Here is an 11,462-nt window from a genome sequence, read left to right as displayed (position 1 = left end):
GTTGATCCAACTAGTTTCAACAATGGATCAGATTCTACAGGATGTGCAGATATGTAGCACCATTCTTCAATGAGAGATTTCATCTTTTGTTGACTACTGCAGACACATTTGTTTTATGTGATTTCCATATTTATTCCCACTGTTCAATAATCATTTTTGGAACAGGCCATTCACACTCTTGGTGTTTACCTGGCCAGAAAAGAGTTTGCATTGCTTTTAAATTGTGCCAGGAAAATACACCAATGTGATGTTGGGTAGGTGTTGACTCATCGGTCACCGGTCCTAAAAACACAAATAAGTATAATTCAACAAGACGAAAACAGCCATTCTAATGGCTCTTTGAAGCTGTATTTACTGGCACAGTGGTGCTTCATAGCCGCGGGAACATGCCTTCAGTAGGGAGTGCGGGGGTGTTGCCAACCTCCCCAAATAAAAAAGGAAAATTGGTTAGTTTGGAAATGTGCTTAAGACACCAACATGCCTACACTGGCATAGCAGAGTCTTGCCTTTAAAGTGCTGCTGGCTGAAAAACGCTTTTTTTCATGCTGGAAAGGCCATTTGAACCCTGCTGCTATGTGGTTCTTTCAGCAAAATGCTTATGTCAGTATGCTAACGTTCTCAATGGTAATGCTAAAATGCTCATGTTTAGCAGCTATAATGTTAACCATGTTCACCATCTCAGTTTTGTATATTAGCACGTTAACATCTGCTATTAGCACTAAACACAAAACCGCTAATGTTGATCGTAATGTCATTGTTTTAGTATGTATTTTATCATAAACATAAATATTGGACAAACTGAACTTTTGACCTGATGATGGTGCTAGATGAAAATTCAGCGGAACCCCAAAGTTACTACAGTTAATCCTCAGGGGGACAGTAATGTGTGTTCCAAATTTCATAGCAATGCATCCCATATTTGCTGAGCTATTTCAGTCAAAATCACAATTGTCAACCTGCTGGTGGATCTAGAGAGGATCAAAGGATCACTGAAATCAGCAGGATTCATCCTCAGGGGATCATGAATGTCTGTACAAACTTTCAGGACAATATATCCAGTAGTTGTTTAAATATTTCAGTATGGACTACAGTGGAGCCTAACAGGCCTAGACCGCCATCACTTGTGCCTTGTTGCTAGCATGACTAAAATGAAAGCAGCAGTGCCGTACGCATTCATAAAAATACTAATGTTGTGAAATAGCAAATGGAAAATCTAAATTCTTCTGCTAATAATACATTTGCCAAAGCTGCTTTCGGATGTTTTCCCCATACAAATAACATTTTTACCACACAATTTGATGAAAGTCCTGCATAGCATCATTCTTCAAATGCTTGCTGGGTAACAAGTGCTTTGTGAGTAGTTAAATGTATATATTTGTACATGTGAGAGCTTGGGAATAATAAGAGAACAAGTGTACAGGTGCTGTCTCTGCAGGGCAGCCAGTTGCTCTCAGGAAGAGGTGTGAAGTCACACCCACACTCTCCCCAGAACAATGAAAATAACTAAGCATGGCCAGCATGATCACTGGATCCAACAAGGAGCGGTGACAACTTGGAATATGCATGCCTCCTCTTTCACTTAGATGAACAGTTTATGTGAGATGAACTTCTGCTGAACCTTACTGATGATCATCTGTACTCCAAGAGTGAGACTCATCACATCGTCCAAACATAGGTAGCCAGGAACCAGCCACTCTGAGCCATTAAAAGCTGAGTGCTGTGTAGATTACAAAAGGCAGTGAAAAGCTTTCAGCTTCTCCCACTATTGTTCCAGGTACTTGGCTGCCTATGACTGCACTCAGCTTTGAATGAGGCTCTTGTTTTTTTTGGTTTTTTTAAGTACAAGTATGGTTTGGACCTAAAAGGTGATACTGCACAGTGAAATTCAATTTTTTTTTCTTGATTGCAATAGAGTTTTAAAAACAGCAGACATTGGGTGCCATGTTGCTTGTTGTAACTGTCATAGCTACTTATATTGGAAAATTGTCTGTCTTGTTTATGGATTGGTCTGGGCACTCTTGCCAAAAAAACCCAAACCCACTAAATCATTATTAGCAACAGTTTTGTATGTCACTCATTTGTTTTTCACTGACTGTTGGCATTGGTTTGATGCATTACGTGCTCCTGTACAACTCATAGCATGGACCCAGTTAAGACTGAAAACACAAACTGTTCCCCAGACTGTCTCATTCGTCATCTTATCCACTGCTGATATGAATATGCAGATCTTAAAAAGTTATGTAACAGCCTTGTGTTGCCATAGAGCACCAAAGGGAAAGTCCCCCCAGGCATCCATGGATAAATATGATATCTATATTATCATAACTTCTTTAAAAAGAATCACATCTAATCAGTGTAAAAGCATCACCAGAAGAAGAGCTCCGTTATTAGAACTGTATGCAGGACAACAGCTGGACTTCATTTGAATCACTTCTGGTGTAGGGGAGAACTGTTAGGTTTCGCTCTTAGGACCAAATAAGCAGGACACAGCCACGGATGCCAACTCAGTGCAAACAGAGTTTATTTGGGGTTCAAGCGTAGATGGAGTGGATGTGGGAGAGTGGGACCTGGGACCAGGAACAGGATTCAACGGCTGGCTGGGCGTAGCAGGAGAGCGACCAGGCAGGTAAGGTGGATCTGAGGCGGAGACAAAACAGGAGTTAAACAGAGGTCTTCCAAACAACAGTTAAACTAAGGTAAGTATATCTGGGTTTAGCCAAGCTGTGTACCACATGGGTAAACAGACGATGAATGGGACGAAGAACCGGTCTTAAATACTGCAGCAGCTTGTTGAGATGATGAGGTGATTGAGGCCAGGTGTGGAGATGAGGTGATTGAGGCCAGGTGTGAAGAACCAGCAAGGGAGGAACCAGTGAGGTTACACACACACACACACACACACAGAGAGAAACACAAAGGGGAGGGGAGAGAATGCAGATTCCTAACAAGAACAGGGTTGGTAGCCACACGTTTTTACTTTCCTTTGAATTCCTCATAAACCGTATACTGAATAAATTCCCTTTTAATTTGTAATGAAAGCCTAAAGTGTCATGTAGGAAGAGAGTGCTCTTACTCTCCTTCAGTTGATTCTGTTCAAAAGATATGGACCGTCAAATATGTCTTGTCACTTGTGACAACCATCCCCATATAGGGTTGGTAGTCTCACACTTTGGGGTTGGTTGTCCCTGTGTTATCTTAATGGGAAAAAATATATAAAAAGGTAGACATCTTAAAAATGTATTTAAAATAATTAGTTTCATTGAAATACAACAACCTAACACACATTCTGCACCAAGAGAACATAAACAGGAAAAATCATTACTATAAGTGCATTGTTTTCCCTTATATGACAATATTGTACATTTCCACCTCTCTGACTCCGCAGCTTACGCGTTTTACCCATTTTTAGGCCTTTTACCCACTTTTTGGATAACATCCACTGGTCTTAATTTTGCTAATTTTTCAATCAGCCCACTCCCCTGGCTCATTTTAGCAAGTTTCGGGACAATCCACAGCCCTTCGCCATTTTGCCCATTTTTTGGTAACCTCCACGTCTTACGGGTGTTACCCTTGGGCTCAAGTGTCTTTACTGCCTTTGGGTGAAAATCCCAAGCCACCATCTGTACGATTTCAGGAACCCATTTTTTCGAGAACATAGGCCTCCAAAGTGTAGCCCAGACAACTCACCAGACTTGTGGCCCACCTTCGTGGGTTGCAGCACTGCCTGGAAATTTTCTGTGTTTCGGCTGATAGCAAATATGTCACAACCAACCTAAAAGAGAATATGACAAGCATCCCCAACTGGGATTTTTTGCTACCAGCAAAGCTGACAACCACATGTTTTGGCATAGCTAAGACAAATACCTAACTAATTATAGCTCTCTCTTCATACTTTTTAATGGTAGTGATTGTTTTGTTATAAACTCATTGTGTAAAAGCCTAGAAGAGAAACACTGAAGAGCTAGATATGTACATTTTCACATGAAAACAAATAAATGTCCTCTCACTTCAATGTCAAGTGGTTTATTCCAGAAATGGCTTTGGAAGTAACATCTCACCTAAATTGTGAAAATTTAGGTGCTAACACTTTTTAACAGCACCCTTTAGGGAACGAAATCTAATGACGGTGATTAGTTGTAATTTATGTTACAACTAATCCTGTTCTCTCTTACTCCTAGCTAAACCAATACATCATCCTCACCTAAGTTCTTCAGTCAGGGTTTAACTGGATGGAGAGCTCCAGGTTCCGGCTCAGTCTTCCCTTCTGCCTTCTCACAATACAGAGATTCAATTTTGATAAATTTTTCAAAGCCTCTGCAGCAGGTGTGTTGGAAAGCAGCTGAAAATGGAGACTAAAAGTCCCCTTAGGCTGTATGCCACTAAGGCCAGAAACGGGCCGGTTACAACCCTAACACAAACAACTCACCAATAATTCAGCACCAGCTAAGAAACACACTAGAATGAAAACTGACGTAGGTATAAATATGTTTGTTTGCTTAAAAGCTGACCCATGTTTGCTGCATTATTTCTAACACTGTCCCATTTCTGTCACTTGAGATAACTCAGGAAAAATAATTAGACAATATTCAGTCCTTGAAATGGTGGTGAATTGAAACAAGAACTGTGCAAATATGTGCTTAATGTTTCCAGCACAGTATTCATTCTGACTAGACACAATTTTACATAGTTCTTCTCAAGCATGACGGAAGAGAAAGAAGCATGAAGCTCAGTAGTAGTGTGCTTTGTACCATTATACTTCACCTTCAGCACAAAGATGGGGCTTTTCTCGTTCCACACCTTTAGAAGTGTACATGACTTCTCTCACTTGGCTGCCAGCACCTGCAGGTTGATGATGGGAGGGGTTGTCATGGAAACAGGCCACTGGGATGGGACATGGTGCAGGCTCCAGCACACGCTTTGAAAAGCTTTCATTGATAGCTGTCCCAGTGAGCTGATTTCCGGTCTGTTACTAGGCTACCCACTGAGTCCGTATAAAGGCTTGTCCGCTCCTTGCAGATAAAAGGACAGCAGTGGATTTTTCAAAGTGGCAGTTTGTATGCACAGGTTTAACAAATGCCAGACTACTGCTGCTCTGCCCTCCTCTGTCCATCATTCTCGGCATAGGAAGCAGGTCTCCCTAAAGGATCTGTGACATTCACTGACATTTTTCTTGCGGCATCTCCTGACATCTCTATGCACAAAGGAAAGCGGTTGTGTGAGAAGGTGTTTAACCTATTACATCCCTGGCATTTCTTGTTGTACAATGCATGCAAAGTAAAATCAAAGCTCAAATAAGTTACTGACAAAAGTGTGACATTAGTGTCAAGGGACTCTATCTGAGATAAATAATGTGTATCAGTAACACTAATGATGTCCTCTATTTACCATTTATAAGCAATTCTTATAAAGCTATTTAAAAATAATTTAAAATGTATATCACAATAAAATCTACTGTCAGATATAAAGGCTTTCAGAATTTTGTTATTTTTCAACATTGATCTTCTCCTTTGAAGCATGTGTAACTGGTAAATAAACAGTTGATAAATGATTGATAACATACAACATTAGGTATATATCATATTTATATAATAGGTGACACAGATACACATATGTTACAGTGTGTTGTAAATCCAGTCACTGGTGGAATTATAATCTTTTATGAACTTTAATTTAACTTATTCTTGACCTCAAAATTGAAAAAAAGATAACTGAGCTACTTAATAGATTTCTAGAGCTATTAGCTGCGTTTCATAAAAATTGAGTTCAATTGTCATTAGCGTGTTTATAAAAAGAAATCGAAATAACATCATTACTAAATATAACTAATAAATACATCATATTTCATATCTATTACAACAGTGTTATATTGCAAATAATTGATTAACAGTTTATACACCAGTTACAGATGCTTCACAAATGCATTGATAAACACTTAAAAATGTATTTGTAGCCACTTGCAGTAACATTATAGTGTTTTAAGTATGTATTAAGTATTAAATGCGTATATACTGATTATAAATGTCTTGTGTAATATTCCTGCAAATGATATGAAACAAAGAATTATATAAAAACATTTGTTCTTCCCCTTACTCAAAAAAATCATCAAGGTGATATTAGATCTATATAAAGCCCATTATACATCATCTTTAAAAGACTTGACAATATTCTTAGTTTAATTACACCCTGTTCTGCAAAACTATCACTTCACTGATAATCAATGGTGATATAAAAAAACAGCTGGTACTTTACAAAGGTAAAGTTACAAATGGTTTATTAACTGTCCTTCGCTTTCCCCAAAATGAAGAATATTTGTCTCAATTCCAGAAATAATTGAGGAGAAGAGGGGCAGAGAGAGCATGCGGGAGAACGAGCACGTTGTCATGGGAGACTAAATGGGGATCGTTTGATTGCACCACAAAGCGCAGAGCTGTCAGTCAACACCAGAAACAAACAGAGCTTCTGGTTCCCACTGGAGATCTACTTTTTCTAGACAGTAAACCACTGAGATTGGGATTTGCATTGTGTTGGAGTTATGGACCTTGCAGAGGCACTGATGGGTTGAAAGTAACTCAGCATCAGCTTTCACATTACTGTATCTCTAGTTTTTACTGACAGAGATGGGAAAAAAGCCGCTCATAATGTTATATTAAATAAAAATACAACATGGCAATTTGCAGTCATAGATATGCTGTAAAATCCAAACCAGATATAGTACTAAATGCTGAGAATATGAAACATTTGGCTGATTTATAGCAGGGTTGCTTGGTGCCATATAACGCTGCCATCTGTAATTGCTATAATTGTCCATTATCCATAATCACCGTCTCCTTTGATCCTTTCTCAGTTGCATTATATTCTTGTGGCTTACGCCATATGTTGCCTCCTTTCTAAAGTTTTAAGATGTAGAGGTATGCTTTTGTATAGTGAAACAGACTGAACAGGATGTTACAAAAATGCAGGCAGTATCCACAGTCTTGGTTTTATGAGTGTCTAATTTCTTTGTTTTTGAAGTTACTGTATGTTCTCCGAGGCATTTTGTGCAGTAATTATATTCTACCGGGACAAGAATTTAAATTATTCTCTGATAATTGCTTTGCAGAGGCAAACACACTGCAGTCTGCATCTTCCATTCTCTCTCTATCAACGCTAACACCTACAGCTACGCTCATCACCCTGAAATTAATCAATTCTAACCTAAGACATCAACATGATGATTTTCCCTGCAACAATTTATGCTTTTAAATTTTCATTTTCAACCTGTAAATGTCTATTTCTTCAAAAGTATTTACTAAATACAGAGTATACACAATTAACTATACATACTGTGAATAAAAATGAAACATGGTGTTGAAATCATGGTTTAAAAAATATGAGGAAAAAAGATTTTATTTAACTTGCTCTTCAATAAACAACATGTTTGTGTGTGTAAACCACAACAAAACCAGTGATTGTAGACATATTCTAGCAAAATAAGAAAAGAAATATTTAAGAATCTTAAAAGCCTTACATCTATTTACCTAGTTTATAACATTCATATTTCTATTGCTGGTTTACAGTAGTTGCTCTGCAAACACAAAGTCTAAATCAAACATACTGTTTATTAATGTACAAAAAGTAAATGAAATCATAGCTGATACAACATTACAGAAGAATTGCTAACATTATTCAATAGACAGTATATCAAGTCTAAACATACGTTGTCAGCTTATATTTGAGTTGATAGACAAATTAGTATATATATTTCAGTGCACAACAGTCAACAGTAAAACTGTTTTACAAGAGAAAGAAAGATTGCAGTCTCTAACAGCTCTGCCAGAGAAACAAGTCAAAACGTGTGGGATTTCAGCTTTTTCTTTGCTCACGCATACTGAATCCGTGACAATACTCATGCTGTGTTCATTAAAACAAGAACTAAAAATAAAGCAAAGTGACTATTTAGTCCAGTAAGCTAAACAAAGCTGCCATATTGTTTGTCAAAATAGGCAAGAGGTAAAAAGGCAATATGCTAAACTAAAGATCTGAAATGTTGGTTCGTCAGTAGCTTCAAAGTCTGAGAGAACCAAAGAACAATAAAAGGAAACGTAAAAGAAAAAAAAGATTAAGTTCACTTATACACAAAGACGCAAATATGTATATTTGTGCTCCTGACAGAAACATGTCTCTGTGTGTCCAAGCAGGTGGGACCTCTCACCACATGTAGTAGCTGCGTGTGGTGTCCACCTGGCTGGGTTTGGTCTCAGAGGAGCCCTCTTTCTCCTTCTCACTGTCTGCCTCCCACAAGTTGATAAGAGGAGGGTACAACTCATTTAGCGGTATTGATGAGGTTTTCTGCATGTACTTCTTCAGGGAATGATGATAGTTTTTCCTCTTCCACCTCTTTGCAATGTACACTCCCAGTGACGCCAGGCTGATGATAGCAAACATTGTTCCCATAACTGCTGCAAGAGCAGTATTCGTCCCTTGGTCAGATATTTCCACAGCAAAAGTTGCTTGCTTTGTCGTCACATTTACGCATGACTTCTGTGTTTGTTGGTGGATGTTGGAGACAGTGAGGCACACTTCATACTCAGTCGCCGGTTGTAAATGCGTAAGGTTGTACTCGTGGACATCCACAGGTACCCTGGCAGTGTAAGTAATATGTGGGTTGTCAATTTTCATGGTGGCAGATGACCACTTTAGGTTAGAGGTCATTACATTTGAGTTTACTTTCCAGGAGACCAGGATTGAGTGGGACTCTGTTTGTTTGACGTAGATCTTCATAAGCTGAGCGCTGTCTAACAGAGTGCCGTTCACACGTATGGCTATCACTCTTGTGTCAGCTCCTTCTGAATTTTGAGCTACACATGTGTATCTGCCAGAGTCTTCTACTTGGATATGAGAAATTCTCAACGTCCCTTCACTGCTGAGACTGTACTTGTCGGATAGGGTGTCCCTCATTACCTTGTTCCCCATCGGTGTCACCCAGTATATTTCCGGCTCAGGCTGAGACATGGCTCTGCAGTCCAAGTCCACCGTCATGTCAATGTCCAAGTTGAGGTGGTTGGGGAAGGTATCATGGGAAATCATGGGCAAGCATTGGTTTAATAAGTTCTTCTGCAACACCGCCCGCACATGCATACCCCTGACCTCTGTTGGCGTGGCACAAAACATAGACAGAGGTTCCATGAACCGGACAGTGGTTTTGTTGGAGCTCATCCACTGGATGACACAGTCACAGCGAAGAGGGTTGCTGTGGATGCTGATCTCACGTAGGTTGGGGAGAGAGTCCACAGTAGATTGATAGAGGGCATTCAAGGCGTTGTTGTTTAGCATTAGACTCTCTAAGGCTGGGACATCACGAAAGGCCTGACGATTGATGTAGGAGAACTTGGGGTTGTTTGTAGCCTCCAGCTTAGTGAGCTCAGGAAGATTGTCCAGACTGTACTGGTCAATAGAAACCAGCTCGCCCATGTTGTTTATACCCAGCTCTTTTAGTCTCAGCATGTTTTTGAAATCTCCTTCCTGAATCTTGTGCACTGGATTTTTGTTCAAATCCAAGAACTTGAGGTTAGGTAGTTTCTGGAGGGCTCTTTGAGGGACCCTGACCAGCTTATTGTCGTAGAAAGAGAGGCTCTCAAGATTGTCAAGTCCCACAAAGGCATTTCCAGGGACGTCTGTCAAATCCATCCCAGCCAAAACAAGGCTTCTCAGGTTGCCCAGTGGCTTAAAGTTGAAGTCCATTATTCCAACAACGGGATTCTCCCCAATCATGAGGATCTCTAGATTGGGCGTAGAATCAAACCACTGGCTACTGATGGTCTTAAGCTTGTTGGAGTTGAGGTGAAGCCTTAGCAGGTTGTGGAGCCCAGAGAAGGCATTAGCAAAGATGGTGTTGATCTGATTATGGTTAATGTAGAGCTCCTGCAGGTTGCTGAGGTCCTGCAGACAGTAATCAGGCATTTCTGTGATCTGGTTCTCCTCCAGGTGAAGCGTGGTGAGCTGGGACATATTGGTAAGGCCAACATCCCGAATGGTACTGAAGTTGTTCTGGGACAAATCCAGCTCTGTGAGGTTGAAGAGCTGCTCTAGCTCCTCACTGGTCCTAGCAATGTAGTTACTCTGTAGGAGGAGAACCTGGGTGTCACTTGAGAGGTTCCCAGGGATTCGTGTTAGGCGCAGGTCATTGCAGTCCACAGTGATAGCTTCTCTGTAAGTGGACTGGGGGGTAAACCAGGGTCGTATCTCACACACGCACAGCTGGGGACACTCATTGCTCTGAACAAAAGATAGTCCTATTGATACCAGGGTCAGGCCAGCAAACACCTGGCCTAAAAGAAAGCAGTCTAACCTCCGTCTAGCCATACTGGGGAGGGACAGGAGGAGAGGCAGATGACTTTGGGAGAGAGTGTGTTATAGTCATCAACCAGACTTTTCACTGATTAGGTCTCTCAGTCCAGTGAAATAGTCAGGGGTTGAAGCCAAGGGTAGAATATTACAGCAGGATCTAGGAGCAGCAAAATGATCTGGAAAAGAAAGACAAAACACACATTATTATACGGAAAACATTGTCTATCCCATGTTACAATTAAAGGATATATATAATTATGTTTTTTGTATGTAACAATTATGGAAATATTGCACAATATTTCATGTATCTTGTGAATGTAGCAATTACTTAAGATAACAGAGGGACTAAGAACAACAATTGCTTCTCCAGTATCCTTGTGAGACTGTGAGTTATGTGCAGCATCAACAGTTTTGAGAAAATGCAAGTTCAGCTCATTACAATGCAAGCACAAAACACTGCTCTGAACTACTTGGAAACAGATCAAATTCCATTGAGGGCTTTCATCTATTCAACAGGCCCATAAGGACTCCATCATTAGCTTCTCCGAACATCATTAAACACTATGGGATATTAGTATGTGCCATGCCTCAAAGAAAGCAAAAAAAGATGCACATCTTAATTTTTAATGCAACTTCTTCAGCATTCTGAATTTAGGGCAAACATGAAAAAAAAAAAAGTTTTCAGCAGGCCTAGGATTTTTTCCAGGATGATTGGGTACAGATGAAAGATTGTCAAAACTTTAAGCAGCATTCTTTAACTTGAAGATTTCTGACTACAGATAGGGATTTCAAGAGAGGACTGGGAGAGAACTACAGACCCTAATATAAACCAGTCGCTTGGTTAAATGAGTGGGAGCTCCTAAGAGGTGCAATGGGCATCTGCTAGCCCATATGGCAGTAACACTCACTCCAGTGATTTGGAAGACAAAGCATTCATTCTGGCAAACAATAAACAGCCTTTATTAAATGCCAGTGCCACATTTTAAACTCTTCACATTGGCGTTACCATCACATGACTTTTATCTAGGGATGGAAATGTTGGTCAGTCAGTCCACCACATTGACTGAAATATCTCAACAACCATTGGATAAATTGTCATGTAATTTTATACAGACAATTTTCAAATGTTTTACACC

At 39.9% G+C, this 11,462-nt stretch overlaps 1 protein-coding gene across 1 annotated transcript; it reads right to left on the bottom strand.

Moving 5' to 3' along the window:
* Nucleotides 1-8,187: 8,187 nt before the first annotated feature.
* On the bottom strand, nt 8,188-10,377 carry lrrn1 (leucine rich repeat neuronal 1). Its single transcript, XM_062416093.1, has one exon. The coding sequence runs from the start codon at nt 10,339-10,341 to the stop codon at nt 8,188-8,190; it is 2,154 nt and encodes a 717-aa protein (XP_062272077.1). The 5' UTR covers nt 10,342-10,377.
* Nucleotides 10,378-11,462: the final 1,085 nt, after the last annotated feature.

The sequence above is a fragment of the Scomber scombrus genome, chromosome 3 (genome assembly GCF_963691925.1).
Source record: "Scomber scombrus chromosome 3, fScoSco1.1, whole genome shotgun sequence".
In the NCBI taxonomy this organism is placed as follows: Eukaryota; Metazoa; Chordata; class Actinopteri; order Scombriformes; family Scombridae; genus Scomber; species Scomber scombrus.
This window is presented reverse-complemented; position numbering and strand designations above follow the sequence as displayed.

Excerpts from the sequence above, each read along its gene's own strand:
- lrrn1 (XM_062416093.1), bottom strand. The coding sequence starts at position 10,341 with ATGGCTAGACGGAGGTTAGACTGCTTTCTTTTAGGCCAGGTGTTTGCT.